The sequence below is a fragment of the Pieris rapae genome, chromosome 20 (assembly GCF_905147795.1).
Source record: "Pieris rapae chromosome 20, ilPieRapa1.1, whole genome shotgun sequence".
In the NCBI taxonomy this organism is placed as follows: Eukaryota; Metazoa; Arthropoda; class Insecta; order Lepidoptera; family Pieridae; genus Pieris; species Pieris rapae.
Genome location: NC_059528.1, coordinates 5,223,355 through 5,248,110, shown reverse-complemented (window position 1 = coordinate 5,248,110; position 24,756 = coordinate 5,223,355). Strand labels below are relative to the sequence as shown.

The 24,756-nt window shown below is 32.3% G+C and overlaps 1 protein-coding gene across 1 annotated transcript in view; it reads left to right on the top strand.

Moving 5' to 3' along the window:
* The first annotated feature begins 1,496 nt into the window (after positions 1-1,496).
* LOC110993646 (probable G-protein coupled receptor CG31760) overlaps positions 1,497-24,756 on the top strand; it is a 65,398-nt gene continuing 42,138 nt past the window's right edge. The window contains exons 1-2 of the mRNA XM_045632629.1: positions 1,497-2,230; positions 18,707-18,890. Of these exons, the coding sequence (XP_045488585.1) occupies positions 1,717-2,230; positions 18,707-18,890 (698 nt within the window). The 5' untranslated portion in view covers positions 1,497-1,716. The remainder of the gene's footprint in view (positions 2,231-18,706; positions 18,891-24,756) is intronic.

Sequence of the window (24,756 nt, the reverse complement as noted above, 5' to 3'; positions counted from 1 at the left end):
TACGTAAAGTAAGAATAAGTAATAAGTCCTGGGCGGCGGTATCACTTAACATCAGGTGAGCCTCCTGCCCGTTTGCCCCCTGTTCTATAAAAAAAACTGAACTAAATACAATTTTCGTAAATTTATCTGCTACAAAATCAATCAACATGCAAAATAATAATTGTATTTAAATTTAAAATTGGTGTTTTAATAAACATTTAATGTGTAAGTATTTCTGGGCCACAATTATTACGGTACAACCCGTGTCCTGCAACAAGTTGTTATTTGATTTAACACCACAACTGGAAATGCGGTCGTAGTCTGTACGAAACGTTAAAATAAATTTACTTTAGTTTAATATTGCTAATAATTATTATATATTTTTTCACACTTCGTTACATAAATACAAATAACAACATTATCAGAGATTCAACGGGCGGCCTTATCACTAACAGGCAACCCTAGTAAAGGAAACAAATAATCATATATATATATATATATGGGTAAAGTGCAAAAAGTGAGCAGTGTTGGCCTAGTGGCTTCAGCGTGCCTGACGTCGTAGGTTCGATCCCCGGCTGTGCACCAATGGTATTTCTCTCTATGTGCCGACACATACAGTGAAGAGCATTGGTTCACGGCAGGGTTTGATTCTACGACCTCAGAACGGAGTTGCATGCGTCAGGCCTTAATCAATCTTTTATGAAAATGATAAAATATAATTTATATTTATACATATCTTGTGTTGTGTGCTATGAGAAATTCAAAGTTAATTTTTTTAACACTGAGTCAGAAGCCTTATGATTGAAAATTCTCTAGACTTAATTTATTAATAAAACAAAATTAACATTATAGTATTATATGTTTATAATATTAATTAAGGTTCTTATCATTTCATTAAAAATTATTTGTTATGATATCTTCTCTTATGTAAATATATTTAGGTGGCTTTTGTTATAAAAAAGAAACATAGATCCTTAAATGAACTTTAAAAGCTTTTGATTGTTTTCGGACAGAAGACGAATGGCCGATTTTGAGCGGAATTTTACGGAAGAATTGCCTACAAAAGTAAATTAACTTATCGATGCCGAAATTCCAATAAAGGTGGCGACCTTGAATTTTATAATAATATAGAGTTCACTCTTTCTTTATCCCGACAAAATTGCTACCAATAAATAATGCCAAGCCATCAATTGCCCCGACGTAATGAAAGTCGCGATTTGTTGTTGCCATAAACAAAATCCTCTTTTATAGGGCGAGATAGCGGATTTTACAAGCGAGTCGTGTCTGCGAAATCCCCTTAACGCGAGAATATTTTTACATGATACTATCAATATTGGCCTATCACAGACAGAGGATTTCCTTGTTAACGTTTGTTTTGATTTGAGAAAAAGACTGAAAACAATCTGTATATGACAAGCCAAAAGCGTCTCTATTCATCCAAAAGACTCCGTTGTTTCAGATCAAAACAAATGCATTGATTAATAGTATACCTTCTTTGTTTCAGAGAGTATAGACAAATCTGGAGAAGATCCAGTAGTAGCAGCGTTAAGACCCTACGGTGCTCCTGATGAAGATGGCTATACAACACCAGACACTTTTCAAAAATATTTCGGAAATTATTCCGGGACCTTCCACCGTGATCCAACAGATGATGCCCTCTTAGACCATTTAATTAACCTCGAACACAGTTACGATAACGATACGCAAAAAGACGATAACACGGTTACGGTAGACAGCATGACAAATGATACAGTAGACAACATAACATCAAAGCCGTTCCACGAAGATGTTGTTACGAAATTCTTAAGATTAATTGAAACACAACACTTGATGGGCGAGAATTGCACAGCTGGGACTCATTTGAATTTAGGTGAGGGGGTTGTAGACAGGTACGCTCAAGAGAGGTTTCGAGTTGAAGCAGATGTCGCGGTTAACAGAGCTAACATGCTGACGAGATTATGGAAATATGCGGGGCCATCTGTCATGCATAATGAATATTTGCTGCATGCGAGCGTATTCTCGATGGTTGAGTTCGATGACAACGTATTCGGTGCGGGGAACTGCTACGACCAGTATCAGTACAAGGATTACCAACTTTTTTGCCCGTTTGCGTATCGGTTGCCCGAAGGACCAATATTGGCTAAGGATTTGGCGGTCGAGTATAAATATTTGAGCAACATGTCGGAGTGGTTCTACATTGCGCGGAAGAATGCTGAGCGTGTGATCCGAAATCACAATCAGTTCAAACGTGGTGAGTTGTTTTTTTTTTACTAAAAATATCCAAATCACTGACGTTATTGAAAGGATTTTTTTCTTTAGGAAGTTTTTTTATTTTATCCTAGAACAGTAATACAGAAAACATTAGATATATAAAAATACTAGCGGATCCGACAGACGTTGTCCTGTCTACACGTCTTTAATTTCAAAATTTCAATTTTTAATAAGCCATTTTGATGAAAATTATTATTCAAATGTTATGACAATATCTAACGATCCAGCACATATATATATAACACAATGATAACAAAACTTTTTTTAAATTTCGGGACAGACTAAAATTAAAATTCGAATATTATTTAAAATTTGACACTGCGATGGTAGCGCCGTCTGTCGGATCCAATGTAAAACATTCCAAAATCAACAACAACTAATAAATTGAAAATTAATTAAAAAAACATTGTCCAGCGGACAAAATTGTGAATCTAAACCATTCCCAGATCCCCTTGAACACACACAAAAAAATTCGTCTAAATCGGTCCAGTCGTTTAGGAGGAGTTCAGTCACATACACACGCACACAAGAAATATATATATTAAGATGAAGATATAAACAATATTTGAGATATATATAGGTATATATCTCCTGTCTAATCAAACTCAAACTAATATTGTTATTTAAGTATTACTCGCATACACTAAAGACAATAACCGTCTTATACATTGAAACAATAGTTTATAAGATAATTTATATACTTATGAGGCGTGATATTAAAGGAAGTTTATAATTAAATTATTCAGATTACAAAGCTGAATATTTTAAGTACTGTCTCAACAAAGATACTAATAAAACTAATGATAATATTACTTATTATATTACTTGTACTATGTTCTAATTTCAGGACAAAAAACGAACCTTTTTGTATTAGGAAGTAAGGGGGGTAATTCACCCGGTCATATCCCGGGACAATGTCTGGCTCTATGAGAATTCAATTTTTTTTAAAAAAAGCTTGTTATATACAAGCTGCATAAATGTGTAATAAAAAATTGTGTATTATAACAAGAGGCGTCACCAAGTGAGACCACCAACGAGAAATAAAAACAATTTTCAACGAACGATGCAAGAGTCAGTATAAGACCAAAGAATATGGAAAATAGCTATAATAGCTATAACAAGCAGCCTGTCCAAGGTTCACCTGGCAGGACATTAACTTTGTAAATTTATTTCCAAAATATTAAAAAAATAAATGAGTCACATCAAGGCTCAATGTAACATAAACAAATTTAAGAAATCATTTTAATTAGTTTTTTAAGTTTAGGTTTATTCGTACAAAACCAAAATTCTTATTAAAATAACATTATATTCGAGAAATCCTTTAAAAATCCACATTGTTCGATTATACTATTTAAAAATTGACAGTAATCAGGAGAACAATTGTGCTGAATAGAAGTCTGAATGCTCGTAAAACTCTCCCTAACGGGATTAATGTAGAGATAGGGAAAGATATACTATTGGATTCACGAACTATTAGTTCTGTCTAATCGCTCTTTGACAATCTTAATCGTATATTAAATTATCTCTAATTTAAATTTGATTTGTCTAAATTATAGTCCCCCACACAAATGACTGATTAATTTTAGTTTATAAGACAAGGTTAAGTACATTAAGTTAACAATTACGCTGCCATTATGTAACTATAATGGTTGCAGCTCCTTACAAACGTTGTATAAAAAAACCTGGCATTATACAGAGTGGCGGCAGTTCTCTTCCGTTCAACGCCCTTGATTTGAGAACTGGCAGTAAATGTAAATGCACAATTAATTTAATTTTTTGACGTTTATTAGTGTACTTGTTTACCTATATAAAGATGTTTTTATTTTGTTTTGTTTTTATTATATTTTTATGAACTATGTGTAATGTATGTTGTAGTCATAAGTTTTCCCTGAGATCGTTGGTTTGAACCCTGGCTGTACTCACTCATCGTCTGTGTGTTTAACACTCGCTAGAGTGAGAAAGTAAAATATCGTGCGAACACCTATTAAAAAATAATGATCACAAAGCAGATACATACATCTGAGGCCCCAAGCTAAGGTTATCTAAGTCACTTTCGCCACGTCTCTTTGCGTAGCCAAAAGAAATTTTTTTTTCCTTTAGCGAATTTTTTTTAGATAAAGAAAAGTAAATTTAATGAAGTAAATAAAACAAACGATACTTTATAGAATAACAATACTGCATATATAGCAATATATTATTTATTATTCTGGTTTTAAAATTACCTTTTAGCTTGTCAATAAGGAAAAGTGTTATCATAGTAAACATGTTATAAATTTATAATATGCTATTCAATAACTAAAATAATAAAACATATATATTTATCTTTCTTAACTGTTGATACTACTCTACCCTATATTTTTAGGCCTGGTAAATAATATATATTAATTTAGGATTTGCACAGTATTAAAATATTTAATTATAACTGGCATATGACATAACCTCAACGTCCTAAGTGAAGATCGTAGAAGAAGTCGAAACAACAGAGGTTCGAAGTAGGAACCTTGATGCACTAAAAAGATTGTGATGGCGAAACGTTCTTAAGGAGTCTCAGGCTAACAGTGACAGTATTACCATTGATGATGATTAAAAGTAAAATATGTCATAAAACAAAAAATAAACATAATTTTTGTTTTAAAAAAAATTCTGAGAGTCATTTAATTTAAAACACACAAATTAAAAACAGTAATAAAACAACATCAGTTTATTGCAAAATTTAAATCAACATTGCTTTTCATATAAATTTTAATTTGTAATCTTAGTAACATCACATTTGTATGAAAATATTAATACCTTCGTTGAGACGAGTAATCAATAGTTCTTCACGTTTCTAATGTTCGGATTAAAAATTCCAAAAAGTCCTCCATTGCTTTGTCTGTACACATCCATATTTTCCAAATCAGGACCTTGTTGTATTGTTACCGTCTCTTTATTGATATATATGCAAGTCGCTGGTTTAATAACGTTAAAAGTTATTCTGTAAGGAATCACAACTTTCACCTTCTGACCTTCAAAGTACCAGCGAGCTTGTGCGGCATTCAGAATATCCGGCAGTATTCTAACATCATTGAATTCTTGACCATTGCCTTTTATTATCGTGTTTATCATTCTATGTTTTACTTGCAAAGTGACGTCTGTTGCTGCAAAACCAGGCGAGTATATTAATACATACGAATCATCAGTGTACATTTCTTGAACATTGTTGGAAACCGCATTGCAGTGATTGTTATACGCTTCTTCGCCGTATATCACTTTCTTAGCCAAGCCTTCGAAGTGTCTTCTAACATGTATCTCATGTAGGGTGGTACAGTGATGATTATGCGACAATAAACATGCCTTACAGCAGCTACTCATCGCAGTACAAAGAAACGCCAGAAGTACAACGCGATTCATGTTGTTAGATACAAATTGCTACTGCGGTCTGAATACAACGTCGAGAGATTTTATTAGCCGTGATAACTTTAACCAGTCGGTAGCCGTAGGGTGGTAAATAATTGTACCACGACCTATTTTGCCGGATATAATTCGCGTAGGCGTGTTTTAAAAATGTTCATATAAGATTTACACTAAAGTTTGTATGTGTTAAAAACTTTATTTATACTTTGGGTATACCCAAATTAATCCAAATTAAAGTTTGTGTTGTACTTATATTTGCATTTCTTATAAGTACTCATAGACATGTAAAAATGTTGTCATACTCGCATACTTAAATGAAGATATAGAAAGCGGAAGCGTAGCTGCCTCATGCAAACCTGGAGTCGACCAACCAACCAACTAGGGGTTATGGGACATTTAGTCAAAATAGTAGAAAATTTACACACTATATTTTCATTAATGAAAATATATTTTATAAATTATTACTTATGTTATCTGTATTCACAAATTGTATTAAAGTACTAGTGAAATCAAAAACAAAGTAAGACAGAGACAAGGGCATCTTTGGAGGAGGCCTTCACCCAATAATGGGGTTCCTACAAATTATATTATTTAAGTATACTAAAATCTAACCAAGCTAGCTAATAATACAAAAAAATAATGTAATAGTAAATATAATCTAGTAGTAAATATGATATATATAGTAGATGGTATTAATTTTAATTAGATAAGTAAGCGTATATTTGTAGGAAATAAAAAGGCTTTTTTATTTTTTTTTATTTTATTTATTTTATTTACTAGTGAAATCGCAAACTTTAGGTTGTGTTGTAACTTCTAGTTCAAAAAATTAATAATATTAAATTTTAAAATAAATATTTCAACAGTCAGCTCCCACTGGGTTAGTGTCTATTTTAGGTTTTCCTCAAAAACTGATAGTTTGTAACATCCCTATTATTTAGACGCACCAAATTGTTGCTAATAATAATTATTCTGTTATGTTCTTTAGCATATGCATAGTCATTCAAACACATAGAACATATTTGTATGCATTTATTTTAAAAGTAATAATTATATTAACGCATTTTACGTAGAATGGCTAAGTTACATACTATAGCGTCCAATCTACTCTAAAATCCTTAGTTTTAAAAACCGAATACTAAAAATAAAGTCTGTATTGTCAGACTAAAAAAAATTCAAGGTTAGTCAAAAGTCAATCAGTCCTTTATTTTGTTGGAATTTTTTTTACGTATTGTGATCTATTTAGTCTTTCTAGCCGTTATACTAAATTTCGTGTTAGGTTGTATATTTGTCCATAAGTATATCGTAAATTCAGCCGATATTCATATCAGCTTAGTTGAGTATCAACTCAAATCGATATTTATATGGTATATAACTAAGATAACTATTAGTTATTAACCATAAATATTACTAACAGTTATGTCAGTTACATTCGCCACGTCTCTTTGGGTAACCAGAAGTAAAATCTTATGTACAAGGTTTATGTGTGATAAACTTTCCTTCTAGCTTATGTAATCAAAATCGTTTTAACATTTTTAGACATATAAGTATCCACACTTTTATAAAAATAAAATATATCAAATGGATATGTAGGTAATTTAGGTAAATTATTTTGACAATTTTTTCCTTCTTTAAATGACTACTGGCCCATTACGTCTACGTTGACTAGTTGCGGGTTTTTCTATGTGTGTTATGAGCAATGAATTCCAATTGCTATAATTGATAATCACAAAGACTGTTAATCATAGTTAGATGATAGAGGATTTTTTATGTAGTATCGGGAAAAGCAAAAAGTAGCTATGTTAAATTATTACAATTATTTTATATGAAAATAAGTTATTCAATATTATTATAATCCTTCATTAAATTAACGAAACATGAAAACAAAGTTTTTTCGTAATTCTTGGTATGAAATAGATTTAATGTACTAATGAAAATAATTTATTTTTACTAATTACTTTAAATAAACGGTGTATTTACTGTTTATAACTATTATCATTATTAATTATACCAGACACGTTCTTTTTTATAAACAGGGACAACCCCTACATGATAGCCTATAAGGCACGGAATCAGAAATATATGTGACAGAGAAGCGAAGCAGCAAATATTAATGTCGATATCTCCCCTTCCTAAAAAGGAACTTTACTAACTTATAGGGTTGGCATCTTCCGCCTGGCCCGGGTGACAACTACTCCAGAAATATTCTCATAATATTATTTCTCTTCAAAAGTCACACAGTCGGACACTCCGAAGGCTTCTTTATTTGAACTTAAGTTAACAGAAAATATTTAAATTGCTTATTTTATTCGTATTGTGAAGGCTCCAACACAATCGGACCGATTTGATAATATATATTTTTTACATTACATTTTAAAATCGACAAAGCTTTAACTTTCGCATTGTTCGACTCTAGGATTTAAAATTGACAGTAATCAAGACAGCAATTATGCTGAATGCTGAATGTCTGATGACTCGTAATACTGTCCCCAACGGGATAAATGTAGAGATAGGGAAAGAGATGCTATTGGATTCACGAATTTTAATAGGTTGTGTCTAATCGCTCTTACAAAATCTTAATCGTTTATTAGATTATATCTAATTTAAATGTTATTTGTCTAAATTATAGTCCCCGACACAAATGCCCGATTAATTTAAGTTCATAAGATGTATGGTTAAGTACATTTAGTTAACAATTGGCTTACGTTGCCATTACTTTCAATGTACTCTGTGTAATGTAAGTTGTAGTAAGTTTATCCCTGAGATTGTAGGTTCGTTACTGGCTGTAAATACTTATCGTCTGTGCGTATTTAACACTCGCTAGGGCGGGAAACTTAAATATCGTGCGAAAACCTATTAAAAAAAGTAATGATCACAAAACAGATACAAAAATCTGAGGCTCCAAACTAAGGTTATCTTAGTCACCTTCGCCACGTCTCTTTGTGTAGCCAAAAGTAAAAGTAAGTGTGCAAGGTTTGAAGTGTAAGCAATTTTACTTTTAACTTCATCCACAACACTTGATAGTTTATTCGAATTTTCCTTTAGATAAATTTTTTTAGATAAAGAAAAGTAAATTTAATGAAATAAATAAAACAAACGATATTTTATAAGATAACAATACTGCTGCATATATATCAATATCTTATATGTTATTCTGGTTTTAAAATAAACTTTTAGCTTGTCAATAAGGAAAAGTGTTATCATAGTGAACATGTTATAAATTGATAATATGCTATTCAATAACTAAAATGATAAAACATATATTTATCTTTCTTAAATGTTGATACTACTCTACCCTATATTTTTAGGCCTGGTTATTAATATATATTAATTTAGGATTTGCACTGTATTAAAATATCTATATCTATATATATATATAAAAGAAAGTCGTGTTAGTTACACCACTTATAACTCAAGAACGGAAGAACAGATTTGGGTGAAAATTGGTATGGAGGTAGCTTAGAGCCAGGAGACGGACATAGGATACTTTTTATCCCGTTCGACAGCGTTCCCGTGGGACTTGACATGAAACGTCAGTCACTATAAAACGTGGTATAACAAAAAAGAATCATACTTGGAATAATAAAACGCAAATGATAGCTATGTAATTGACGTATAATGACAGCTATGTAATGACGTATATATGACAATTTGATATTTGTAAGAAATCAATATTCAAAATATTTCTATTAAATAAATAATTAAATGTAATGATAGTGCCATTGCCCATTCGTATAAACAGTGAAGAGAACTATAAAACTCGGTATGGTCGTATGTATACAGTTCATCCAAAGAATGATGAATGTTTCTATTTGTTGTTGTTGTCGAATGACGCATTTAATCGAGTATTGGAACGGGAACGTGAATATGATCACCAGGAATTAGATTAAGTAGTTTAAACGAATGTACCCCTGTTGAATTACCAACAAAAGCAAGTTTATGATACTTTAATGAAGGCAAACGATGATGAAAATGGTGGTTTATATTTCCTAGATGCCCTTGGTGGAACTGGCAAGACATTCCTCATGTCATTAGTTTTAGCCACTGTTCGGGCGAGATCCAACATAGCGGTTGCAGTTGCTTCTTCTGAAATAGCAGCCACATTGTTAGAAGGATGCCGTACGGCTCATTCAGAATTAAACTTACCGTTAAATCTTATTCATCAAACTATTGAAGATAGTTAGAGAACATATCTTATCAAACTATTGAAGAACCAACGTGTAATATTGCAAAACACTCAGCAATGGCCAAAGTTTTACCGGCATCGAAAATCATCATCTGGGACGAATGCACAATGGCGCATAAACGTGCATTAAAAGCACTTAACCGAACATTAAAAGATTTACGCAATGACTCGAGATGTTTTGGAGGAGCAATGATTTTACTGTCTGGCGATTTCTGCTAAATACTGCCAGTAATTCCAAGATCTACGGCTGTCGACGAAATAAACGCTTGCCTCAAATCGTCAAATCTATGGCGCTATGTGAAGAAACTGCAGCTGACAACAAACATGAGAGTTACATTGCTTAGTGATACATCTGCTGAAGATTTCTCGGAGCAATTGCTCACTATCGGTAATGGTCAAGTACCTGTCGATGAATGGAATCAAAAGACGAACTTATCAACAATGTATTTCCAAACATTATTTCTTACTACAAAAATAATGAATGGTTGAGTGAGCGAGCAATTTTAGCGGCTAAGAATAAAGATGTAGATGACCTGAACTACATAATTCAAAATAAGATCATTGGAACAATGCATTCATTCAAATCTATTGACTACGTCACAAATAAAGATGAAGCCACCAACTATCCAATTGAAAATGCACAATTTACGCCTAAAGGTTGGCTCCGTAGTAATCATGCTTCGAAACATAAACCAACCAAAACTGTGCAACGGTATGCGTTTGGTGGTTAGAAAATTGAAGAACAATGTAATTTACGCTACGATAATGATAGAAAAATTCAAAGGTGAGGAAGTTCTTATTCCGAGGATCCCGATGATCCCAACCGATATGCCGTTTGAATTTAAAAGACTTCAATTTCCGATACTTGCATTTGCCAAGGTACTTAAGTGAAGAGTAACCTATGTACTAAAATACAGAAATAATAATGAATGATTAATGTAGGTATTTAATTTTTTTGTATATTGTTCCAATAAAAAGAAACTGCTTATTTATTGCCATTAAGGCGGAACAAAGTTCGCCGGGTCAGCTCGTTTAATTATAAATGGCATATGACATTACCTCAACGTCCTAAGTGAAGATCGTAGTGGAATTCGAAACAATAGAGTTTCGAAGTAGGTAACCTTGATGCACTAAAAAGATTGAGATGGTAAAGTCATTAAACAAAAAAAAACGTAATTTTTGTTTTAAAAAAAATATGAGAGTCATTTAATTTAAAACACACAAATTAAAAACAGTGATAAAACAATATCAGTTTATTGCAAAATATAAATGAACATTGCTTTTCATATAAATTTTAATTTGTAATCTTAGTAACATCACATTTGAATGAAAATATTAATACCTTCGTTGAGACGAGTAATCAATAGTTCTTCACGTTTCTAATGTTCGGATTAAAATTACTTCCAAAACGTCCTCCATTGCCTTGTCTGTACACATCCATATTTTCCAAATCAGGATCTTGTTGTATTGTTACCGTCTCTTTATTGATATCTATGCAAGTCACTGGTTTAATAACGTTAAAACTTATTCTGTAAGGAATCACAACTTTCACCTTCTGACCTTCCAAGTACCATCCAGCTTGTGCGGCATTCAGAATATCCGGCAGTATTCTAACATCATTGAATTCTTGACCATTACCTTTTATTATTATGTTTATCATTCTATGTTTGACTTGCAAAGTAACGTCTGTTGATGAAAAATCAGGCGAGTATATTAATATATACGAATCATCAGTGTACATTTCTTGAACGTTGTTGGAAACCGCATTGCAGTGATTGTTATACGCTTCTTCGCCGTCTATCACTTGGTTAGCCAAGTCTTCGAAGTGGTTCCTAAAATTCCTCCCATGGCCGTGATCGTGATGGAAATGGTGATGACGATGCTTCCATGGACATGGATTGTCCCCGGTATACCAGTGGCTACTCACCGCAGTATAAAGAAACGCCAGAAGTACAACGCGATACATGTTGTAAGATGTAAATTCCTACTGCGGTTTAAATGCAACATCGAGCGACTTTATTGGCCATGATAACTTTGATAACCTTAACCTGTCGGTAACCGTAGTATGGTAAATAATTGTACCACGATCTATTTAGCGGGATATAATTCACGTAGGTGTGATTTTAAAAATATATAACAAAAATTTTAAAAAAATCATATACAATGTATTCTAAAAATTATATCACCTAAGTGATTTTTTTATGTAAAAGGAGGCAAATAGGCATGAGGTTCACTTGATGTTAAGCAGAACCGCCGCCTATTAATATTGCCAGAAGGCTCTTAAGTGCGTTGCTGGCCTTTCAAGCATTGATACGCTCTTTTTTTGTAAGACCCTGAGTCAAATTGGTTCGGAAATACTTCAGTGTACAGCTGGTTCCACATAGTGGTGGTCCGTGGCAAAAACTGACGTCGAAGTGATACGGATGGTAAAAATATATACCCTAATTAATCCAAAATAAAGTTTGTGCTGAACTTATATATTTCTTACAAGTACTTATGTATATGTATGTATTGTAAAAATGGTTTCACACGCACACACTATAATGAAGATATGGAAAGCGGAAGTGTGGCAGTCCCAGGCAAACCTGGAGTCGTACAGTTTCAGATGAGGCAAAGAAAGCCAGAAAGACTTGGAGCGAGGTGAAATACGAGACTCAAGGCGGAACGCGATGTCGATTCAGTAACGCCCTCTGCACCAACATTTAGTCAAGTTAAGTCATAATGAAGATGTAGAGAATATAGTTATATATTATAGAGTATTGTAAAAGCTATTAATAGCCATCATAGTTTCATAGATAACAATATATTATATATGTACATACATGATTACTGTAATGTTATTTATATTTACAAATTATGTTAAAGTAGGTACTAGTCAAATCTTAAACTTTGGGTTGTATTATTACTTTTATTTTCCCAATTATCCTAAAATTAATAATGTAATTTTATAAAAAATTAATATATATATATTTAATTTGCAAAGATATATTTTAACCTTAAACGGAAGCAATGAAACGGCTCCCACCGGGTTAGTGTCATTTGGGTTTTCCTCAATTCAATTATTGTTTATAACATCCTTGTTATTTAGACGCACCATATCTTAAAAAAATATATAAATCGCCTGTTACGATGTTTGTTCGGGATGAATCTTAAACTTCTTAACCGATTTTAAATTAAATTGGCACACCGTGAGAAATCTGTGTCTGTCTGTTTAGATCTTTAATGATAGTCGCAATTTCATATGATTGCAAATTATTTGTCTATAATTAATTGACAGTCACAATTATCTGTTAACTCCAAAAGATTCTAACAGACGTCGATACGTAATAGATAGTACGTAATCAATTGATGGCACTGCTATGGTAAACCGACAAACGTGTCATATAAGCTACAATTCAATATCATGATTACCACGTGTTATTGAGGCTAAAGTATAAATTAAATTTATTTTGTGAAACGAAGGAGAAACGAAGTTCGCGGGGGCAGCTAGTATAATATAGATAGGTAGATAATCTAGGTAAATTATTTTGACAGTTATTTAACTTCTTTATGCCCATTGGGCCATTATGTCTACGTTGGCGACCTGCGGTTTTTTTAGTGTGTGTTATAAGCAATGATTTCAAATTGCTATGTTAGATAATTACAATGGCTGTTAATCATGATTAGAAGATATAATATCTTTTGTGTAGAATTGTGAAACAGTAGGTAATATTACAATTATTATATATGAAAATTAGTTATTCTATATTAATTAAAATTCGATTTTTGCCGTGAATTCCATTTAATACAACTTAAAAATAAACTGTTATTACAATAATATATTTTAAATGTTTTTTTTAAATGAACGGTGTATTTATTGTTTATAACTATTATTATTATCAATTATATCAGTCCCTGTTTTCTTTTACTCCTACATGATAGTATAAGGCACGCAATCAGATAGATAGATAGATGTGTGACTGAGAAGCTATGCAGCAAATATATGTGTCGAAATCTTCCCTTTCCTAAAAAGTAACTTTATTCACTTAAAGGGATTGCGTCTCCCGCCTGGCCCGGGCGACAACTACTCCAGAAATACCCTCATAATATTTTTGGGCTAGTCGGGGTCTCCTGCCCAGCGCTACCCGCGTTAATTCTCGTGCTGTTTATATGAGTGACATATTTGACGATCTAGCAGCAGAATTGTTCCAGCTGCGATCTGTGCTTGAGCAACATATCGGATAGTCCATCCCTGGATGTCAGTCTCGTGCTCCAAGTCGCACAGTCGGACACTCCTAAGGCATATTTTCGTTACTTGAACTAAAGTCAACAGGAAACATTTAAATGCTTTATTTTATTCGTATTCGAGAACAATCGAACCAATTTAAGAAAAAATATTTTATTATTTCTCATAATAATTTATTTTTAAGTTTTTTAGTAAAAAAACAGACAAATCCTTTAAAAAAATCACAATTTTCGACTATAGCATTTAACATTGACAGTAATCTAGAGAGGAATTGTGCTTAATACTGAATGTCTGAAAACTCGTAAACTGTCCCTAACCGGATAAAAAGAGATAGGGATAGATATGCTTCTTACACAATCTTTATCATTTATTAAATTATCTCTAATTTAAATTTTATTTGTCTAAATTATAGTCCCCGAAACAAATGCCAGATTAATTAAAGTTCATAAGACGTATGGTTTACATTAATTTAGTTGTAGTCATAAGTTTTTCCCTGAGATCGTAGGTTCGAATCCTGGCTGTGCGTATTTAACACTCGCTAGAGCGAGAAAGTAAAATATCGTGCGAACACCTATTAAAAAAAATGATCACAAAACAGATACAGAAATCTGAGGCCCCAAGCTAAGGTTATCTAAGTCACTATCGCCACATCTCTTTGCGTAGCCAAACTTCATCCACAACACTTGATAGTTTATTAAAATTTTCCTTTAGCGAAATTGCAAGAATATGTCTAGATAAAGATATTTTACAGAATAACAATAATGTATAGTTAGAAATATATTATTTGTTATTCTGGTTTTTAAATTAACTTTTAGCATGTCAATAAGGACAAGTGTTATCACTGTGAACATCTTATAAATTGATAATATGCTATTCAATAAGTATAATAATATAATAAAAACATATATTTATTTCTCACAAAAACTTACAAAACTTCATAACATGATATGTTATGAATAACTTTTTAGTTATTCATAACATATCATGTTATGAAGTTTTTATTTAATATTTTTATTAAAACAAACATTTATCTTTTAAAACTGTTGATACTTCTCTTCCCTATATTTCTAGGCCTTGGTAATTAATTTTTTTTTTATTTTTATTTATTTATTTATTTATAATATTAATATTAATATTAGTATATAATAATTAAGGATGTGCACTATATAAAAAAAATATAAATGGCGGAAGATAGCAGGCTAAGGCCAACAGGGGCTGTATTACCAATGATGATAATTTATAGTCTTTGTCATAAAACTAAAATAAAAATATTTTTTGTTTAAAAAAAATCTGAGAGTCATTAAATTTAAAACACACAAATCAAAAACAGTAATAAAAAATTTCAGTTTATTGCAAAATATAAATCAACATTGCTTTTCATATAAATTTTAATTTGTGATCTTCGTAACATCACATTTGTTTGAAATTATTAATACCTTCGTTGAGACGAGTAATCAGTAGTTCTTCACGTTTTTAATGTTCGGATTAAAATTACTTCCAAAACGTCCTCCTTTGCCTTGTCTGTACACATCCATATTTTCCAAATCAGGACTTTGTTGTATTGTTACCGTCTCTTTATTGATATCTATGCAAGTCGTTGGTTTAATAACATTTAAACTTATTCTGTAAGGAATCACAACTTTCACCTTCTGACCTTCCAAGTGCCAGCCAGCTTGTGCGACATTCAGAATATCCGGCAGTATTCTAACATCATTGAATTCTTGACCATTGCCTTTTATTATTGTGTTTATCATTCTATGTTTGACTTGCAAAGTGACGTCTGTTGCTGCAAAACCAGGCGAGTATATTAATATATACGAATCATCAGTGTACATTTCTTGAACGTTGTTGAAGACCACATTGCAGTGAGAGTTATACGCTTCTTCGCCATATATCACTTTCTTAGCCAAGCGCTCGAAGTGTCTTCTAACATGTCTCTCATGTAGGATGGTACTGCGATGATTATGCGGCCATGAACATGCCTTACAGTAGCTACTTATCGCAGTATAAAGAAACGCCAGTAGTACAACGCGATTCATGTTGTAAGATCCACTACTACTGCGGTCTAAATGCAACGTCCAGCGACTTTATTGGCCATGCTTTGATAAACTTAACCTGTCGGTAGCAGAAGTGTGGCAAATAATTGTACCGCGACCTATTTTGCGATAGATATAAATGAATAGGCGTGATTTTTAAAATAATATATTCATATAAGATGTATTATATAGTTTGTATCACATAAGGGAATATACCCAAATTAATCCAAATTAAAGTTTGTGTTGTACTTATATATGTATTTCTTAGAAGTACTCATAGACATGTAAAAATGTTGTCATACTCCTATACTAAATTGAAGATATGGAAAGCGGAAGTATGGCTGTCTCATGCATACTTGGAGTCGTACCGTTGCAGATGAGGCAAGGAGAGCCGAAAAGACTTGGAGCGAGGTGAAATGCGAGGCTCAAAACGCGATGAGGACTCAGTGACGCCCTCTGCCCCAACTAGGGTTTATAGGACATTTAGTCAAGTTTAGTCATAATAGAGAATATAGCCACCATAGTTTCGTACATGAAAATATATATACATACATGATTACTTATGTTATTTGTATTAAAGTACTAGTCAAATGGTAAACTTTAGAATTGTAACTTCTATTTGCCCGATATTCCTTAAATTAATAAATAATATTAAATTTAAAAATATATATTTCCACATTAATGATATACCTAAAATGGAAGTACGGCTCCCACTGGTTTAGTGTGATGTGGGTTTTTCCCAAATTAATAATTGTTTAAAACATCCTTATTATTTAGACCTATTTGCCCGATTTTCCTTAAATTAATGAATAATATTAAATTTAAAAATATATATTTCAACATTAATGATATACCTAAAATGGAAGGAGGGCTCCCACTGGTTTAGTGTGATGTGAGTTTTCCCCAAATTAATAATTGTTTAAAACATCCTTATTATTTAGACGTACCAAATTGTTTGCTAATTAAATGGTTTATTATTAAGTCTACAACATGATACATAGTACTAAATCTACAGATAATTTTATAAAATCTTCTATTTAAAATGTATGACAATTTAAGTAGACATAAGTGCAAACAATAGAAATTACAAAATACAATTTTAAGCATATACTATAAGCACTATACAAGATAAGACAAGTTCACAGTAAAATAAAATAAGATTACCATATTTTTAGTACTAAAAGCAGAAAAGAAAATCAGCAATTCTTTAGTATACGTATTGTAATGCAAACACATAGAACATATTTTTCTGCATTTATTTAAAAAATAATAATTATATGTAACGCATTTCACGTAGAATGGCTAAGCTACATATTATAGCGTTCAATCTACTCTTAAATCCTTAATTTTAAAAACCGAATACTAAATAAAATCTGTATTGCCAAACTAAAAATTTTTTATGAAAATGAGTTATTCAATATTAACAATTTGATTGTTACAGTGAATTCCATTAAATATCAAAACTAGAAAACAATTTATTCGGTTTTTCCGTTGCGTTAATAAGATATGAATATGAGGAAAGAAATTAACGAAATATGAATGATAGTGCGTGATGTTTATTATTGTTTTGAATACCAGAGGTCATCGCGACTGCGTCACCGACCTTGTAAGAATTGGTATGATCTTTTTTAAACGACATTTAGTCGAATTGTTTCGGAAAAGTGTACTTCATTGGGCAGTTGGTTCCATATAGTGGTGGTGCGCGGCAGAAACTATCTTATACATTTAATTATATTAATATACAATTACAAACTAAAAATATATCTAATAACTAACCTTAAAATTTAATTATTAAAAAATATTATTAAAAGGAGTCCCTTTAGGCAAGGTTCCGAAGATACTAGCAGCTCTTTGAATAGCTAGACTAATTCTTTGTGCAAGGTAGCTTCTTCGTTCTCCCTTTAAACTATCTTAACTCCCTTTCCACTGTCAATGTGCCAAGTCTACTTGAGCAAGAGACGATGGCGTGATACGGCTGAAGAAACTAGAGCATGCAAATACATGGGTCTAGGCTCCGAATATGATTTTGTGCAATCCGGTGTCAAGACCCTTGGTCCATGGAGTCCTATTCCTATAAGATTTTTTAAGGAAATAGAAAAAGGTTAGTCGACATCACAGAAGACCGAAGAGCTGGCAGCTTGGACAAAGAATTAGTCTAGCTATTCAATGGGAGAACGCTGCCAGTATCTTCGGAACCTTGCCTAAAGGGCTCCTTTTATATATATTTTATTTATTATATTAAAAGGTTAGTTTATGTTTTAGATGTGTTAATAATATGTTGTCCACTTTTAATCGATTAAAAATAAATTAATAAAAAGTCCAAATTTTAAAAAAATACTTAAATTAAAAAGAAAAATTTTCTGAAAGAGTGTTTAATTTGACTAAGAGTAAGGTTTTACATAGAAAAACATTGATGGCCATGAACTTAATGAACACAGTCAATTTGTGGAAAGCAATGACGATGTCTTATGTGTATAATAGACCAGACGAGCTCTAAGGGACGATATAACGTCCGTAATTATTGAAAATACATCTCCAGGTCTCCATGAGTTATGAGAGTCACTTCGCATTTTATTACCCGTTTGTTTCCTATCAAATGAATTTATGTTTCGTTTTCAGGCTACAACACATATACATTCAACGACACAACACACACAGAACGCGAGGAAGACGAGATTCTGGCTGTTACGTATGAAGATGGCAAGTGGTCGAAGCCGTACTATGACTGCGGTGGCGGTAACATATGGATGTTGACATATACGGTACCTTTCTTCGGATACAACAACGGCACTTATTTTTTCAAGTAAGTTTAAGTGTTAAATTTAACTGTATATATGTAATAATATATGTTGATGCGTGACCATTAGTTACACAGTAGAAATATATCAAAATGTTTAGATTGCACATATGTATTTTTTAATCCAGTTTGTATATTACTTTTAATGTTTAGGTTATTTTCTCTTTATCATTGTATTGTTTCCGTATAAATTTAGTGTGTTGTCATTGATGCACATGCATGTGTTTTGTCTTGTTTTTTGTGTCATGTAAATGTTTGGATGTGTTTTGTTAGTGTGCCTTTTACAAAGTCGGTTTTCTGTAAAGTCGTTTTACTGACGATAGTTGAACGTGACAACGTCATAAGAAAATACTGATGGAATGGTTGCATTTTTCAAAAGAAAATTTAAATTATATTTGTTTGATAGGTACTCTATATGGATATACTAGCTGACCCGGCGAACTTTGTTCCGCCTTAATGGCAATAAATAAGCAGTTTGGGTTTTTTTATTGGAAAAAATACAAAAAAATTAAATACCTACATTAATCATTCATTATTATTTCTGTATTTTAGTACATAGGTTGCTCTTCACTTAAGTACCTTGTGATACACATTTTTTCATTTTTTGTTTTATTATCAGGCGCAAAAACAAACAACGCTGATGGTCTTCCGACCCGTGAACATGCCACGTATAATTGACCATGGGAAAAACATGAATGTTCTAGATTTAAACCACAAACTTTTAAGGATTGGCCTTGTGATTTGTTGATGGTCATGGCAAATGCAAGACGTATCGGAAATTGAAGTCTTTTAAATTCAAACGGCATATCGGTTGGGATCATCGGGATCCTCGGAATAAGAACTTCCTCACCTTTGAATTTTCCTATCATTATCGTAGCGTAAATTACATTGTTCTTCAATTTTCTAACCGCCAAACGCATACCATTATGTAGTTCAGGTCATCTACATCTTTATTCTTTTTCTTCTTTTTTATCAGTAAGCAATGTAACTCTCATGTTTGTTGTCAGCTGCAGTTTCGTCACATAGCGCCATAGATTTGACGATTTGAGGCAAGCGTTTATTTCGTCGACAGCCGTAGATCTTGGAATTACTGGCAGTATTTGGCGGAAATCGCCAGACAGTAAAATCATTGCTCCTCCAAAACATCTCGATTCATTGCGTAAATCTTTTAATGTTCGGTTAAGTGCTTCCAATGCACGTTTATGCGCCATTGTGCATTCGTCCCAGATGATGATTTTCGATGCCGCTAAAACTTTGGCCATTGCTGAGTGTTTTGCAATATTACACGTTGGTTCTCCAATAGTTTGAAGATTTAACGGTAATTTTAATTCTGAATGAGCCGTACGGCATCCTTCTAACAATGTGGCTGCTATTTCAGAAGAAGCAACTGCAACCGCTATGTTGGATCTCGCCCGAACAGTTGCTAAAACTAATGACATGAGGAATGTCTTGCCAGTTCCACCAAGGGCACCTAGGAAATATAAACCACCATTTTCATCATCGTTTGCCTTCATTAAAGTATCATAAACTTCCTTTACTCGATTAAATGCGTCATTCGACAACAACAACAAATAGAAACATTCATCATTCTTTGGATGAACTGTATACATACGACCATACCGAGTTTTATAGTTCTCTTCACTGTTTATACGAATGGGCAATAGCACTATCATTATAATTAAATTGTAAATTGTAAAAATAATTAAACGTATTTATTTAATAGAAATATTTTGAATATTGATTTCTTACAAATATCAAATTGTCATATATACGTCATTACATAGCTGTCATTATACGTCAATTACATAGCTATCATTTGCGTTTTATTATTCCAAGTCTGATTCTTATTTGTTATACCACTTTTTATAGTGACTGACGTTTCATGTCAAGTCCCACGGGAACGCTGTCGAACGGGATAAAAAGTATCCTATGTCCGTCTCCTGGCTCTAAGCTACCTCCATACCAATTTTCACTCAAATCTGTTCTTTCGTTCTTGAGTTATAAGTGGTGTAACTAACACGACTTTCTTTTATATATATAGATATAGAGATCGAATAAATAGAAATCACAATTGAATTGATCAAGTTACTTAATTTGTACTCATAAATACAATTGTCAATTTTTTAACTAACGAACGCTGCCGAACGTAGCCTCGGGTAGATTGTGCCTCTTTGTCGGTCGGTCCTCGCTCTCGCTTGCACTTCAAGCCTTAAATTTAACAGAGGCAACGCCGCATGCGTCATGTTTTTCGTGCGTGCAGCCGGCTCCATCGAATTATAAGACATTGTCACGTCAAAAAAAAAATGTAATGTATAAACTTATTTTGAATATAAAGGCAAAAGTGCACCTCTACAGCGTACGCGAGTTCTGCGTTTGAGCACTGCGATAGCGATTAAAAAATTCGCTCCTTGCTAGCCCCGCGGGTTACAGAGAAATTGGTGATTAAAGTTTAAAAATCGGCGCTGAGATACCCTTCATATATTATATTTGAACAAAAATTTAAGCTACATTTATATACAACTAGCAGACTCTGCAACCAAGCGTTGCTGTGGCTAAGGTTTTTGTTATATTACATAGAAGTTTAACTGTTCAAGGGAAACGGTAGGAGATCTTATGTGAAACGTTGGTACTTTTAAAAACAGCGCCATCTGTATCAAATAATAAACAAATATTTGCAATAAAATAATATTGCGATTATAATTAAAGATCTAAACTATCCTATCTCTTAAGTTGGATCAGACGGCTCACGGTGTGCCAATTTAATTTAAAATTGATTAAGTAGTTTAAGAGTCTATCGCGGACAACCACCGTGACATTAGATTTATATATTTTAAGATTTTATCGGATAGTAATGCGAATTTATTACAAGTGGATTTCGTTTATTTTTACCCAACCAAAAACAACCTAACAAATACCTTTTAGACAGCTTTTGTGAAATCTTTACAATAATCGGTTGTTGTCGAATATATCGTGTTATCGAAAAACACAACTACAATACTCCGCGGGAGGCTTCTTTTAAAAATAATTTGCCTAAATTTAGTTTATTGACATTACTAGTGCTATTGGCATGGCAGCATTCATTCACTAATAAATAAGTGTTTAAACAAGCTGTATTTTAAAGGTCTAGTGTACATTATTGAAGACATTTCGTTAAAGAATTCGTGGAAACGAGGTATCTTATTATCGTAACGACTTAGCATAGTTAAGCCTATATAATATAGGAATAATTGGTAAATAATAACTCGCTCCGTCATAGCGAACAATGAAGAGTTGGATCATAAAAATAATAAATTGTTTGATGAATAAAACATTAACAAGAGCTGTTACATAAATAACGGAACACACGCTCTCAAATATTAAGAATTATGATATAATAAATCCCTAAAACAAGCGATGTGTTCAAAAAATATTAGCAGATTAAATGACAATATTTTAACATGTATAAATGAAAGATATTTTATTTTGAACACAAAACATCAGGTTTGATTAGTAATATTGAAAAATTTTTGTATAAAAAATCAGATGTTCTTCAGATTTCTTTTCATGACTGATGGAATAATGGATGAATGAATTCCGATTACCAGAATAATAACGTAAAACTTGTGAATAAAGTACTAAACCAAAATGCATTTCTGGAACAAACACAATTATTCATTGTAATAAATAGATTACAGATTCTTCCCCATGTTTACAAAACTAAATCAATCAGGTTTTTTGTATAAACTGTTATAGATTTTGCCATATCACTATGCTTTTACTATTTATATGATACTAGATTATTATCCTCACATCATTCATCAAGAACTATATTTATTCAATAAAGAATCTTATGTAGTTTACCTAGTGTCTTCAGCATGCGACTCTCATACAATAGGTCGTAGGTTCGAACCCCGGCTGTGCCAATGAAGTTTCTTTCTATGTGCGAATTTAACATTTGCACGAACGGTGAAGGAAAACATCGTGAGGAAAGCGACATGTCTTAGACCCAAAAAGTCGACGACGTGTGTCAGGCACTGGAGGCTGATCACCTAGTTGCCTATTAGATTTAAAAATGATCATGAAAGAGATTCAGAAATCTTAGGCCAAGACCTAAAGAGGTTGTAGCGCCACTGATTTTTTTTTATATTATGGAAGAGCTGGGAACCCTAAGATAATTTTTACTTAAAATGGATAAACAGATTTTTATTTTATTATATTTTATTTAGTTCGTTAACTTTGATAACAAAGATCGTCAGTCACTATTAAATTCTATAGATGTCTGAAACGTCTTAGCTATAAATCAAGATCTCTTGATGTTTGATTAGGTTAAGCTTTTAGATTTATTAGTTGTACATTTTTATCAAATATTCTTTCAGATACAAAAAAGTAATTAGATGCTTTTACTTTTTTATTACTTTATTAGAAGCGAAAGTGAATTTATACGTACGCGAGAATGGTACGATAAGATAATACCAATACCTTACTAAGGCTTTCTGAACGTCTACGAATTATAGGTAAATATTTTTGTAACCAAGACTCCTTCATTTCGACTTCGTCTACTACCCAGGGAATTCGATTCGATTGAAACAATTCGATAACTGTTTCTATGGTAACCAAAGCTACTATTCACCAACTAAGTAACTATAAAGAAAACGTGTGTAAAAATATACTGAAAATAAAAACTGCAACAAATGAGTGGGTTTGAAAATGTTTAATAAGATATCGTGGATTGTATGAATTTAATTAAATATGTTTAATCGTATTGATGTTTCAGTTTATATATATATATATATATATATATATATATTATAAAATAATATTACAGCGTTCTGAAGCTAATTTACTAAGATTATATATTAACATTACAGGATCAATAATTCATCTTATCACAAAAAAAGTTAAAATATATATGCTGTTTTAAAAGTTTACAGCAGTGTTGGCCTAGTGGCTTCAACGTGCGACTATCATACCAGAGGTCGTAGGTTCGATCCCCAGCTGTGCACCAATCTTTCTATTTGCGTATTTAACATTTGCTCGAACGGTGAAGGAAAACATCGTGAGGAAAGCGACATGTCTTAGACTCAAAAAGTCGACGACGTTTATCAGGCACTGGAGGCTAATCACCTTCTTCAACTTGCCTATTACATTTAAAAATGATCATGAAACAGACTGTGAAATCTGAGGCCAAGACCTAAAGAGGTTACACGTTATTGTCGAAATTATTTTATACAAACATTACGATTTAGATTAAAAGAAGTATATTAACTTAAACATTATATTTTTGTAAACGTCGTTCTTCCAAGATCCCTTGTTTTTTTTCTACCCGCAAATACTCATACATTTTTAAGAATGCTTTTATAGAATAAGTAAGTCTGTTTACATCTGTATTATAATTAATTGTAGTGTAATTTTCTATTAAATACAAAATAAAATGACGAATACCGATAACCGTTATATAAGAAAGGAACTAAGATCTTGCTCACTAAATGATACCTTGAATCATTTATTCGAATGTCTTATATATATATTTACACTGAATATAATACAATTTAATCACGCACAACGGACCTGTTAAGTCTGTTAGTCTGTTAGTCTAATTGCGGAAATGGAGTCCCCACACACACACACACACACATAATACAATTAAAATATGTAACATGTGCTACCAACCACTTTTCTACATTTAAATAGCAAATAGGTCAGTTGTAAAACTCAAATAACCCTACATTCTTATTTATAGAGATACTTGCAAAAGTCTTTGTATCTGGGTATGTGATTCATCTAAACCCTTTATTTAAATGACTAAACGACGCGTTTTTCTAGTTAATGTTACTTTGCATGATCTGTCATTGAGAGGGGTCAAATGGGTGTGGTACAAGTTATTACTACGTTC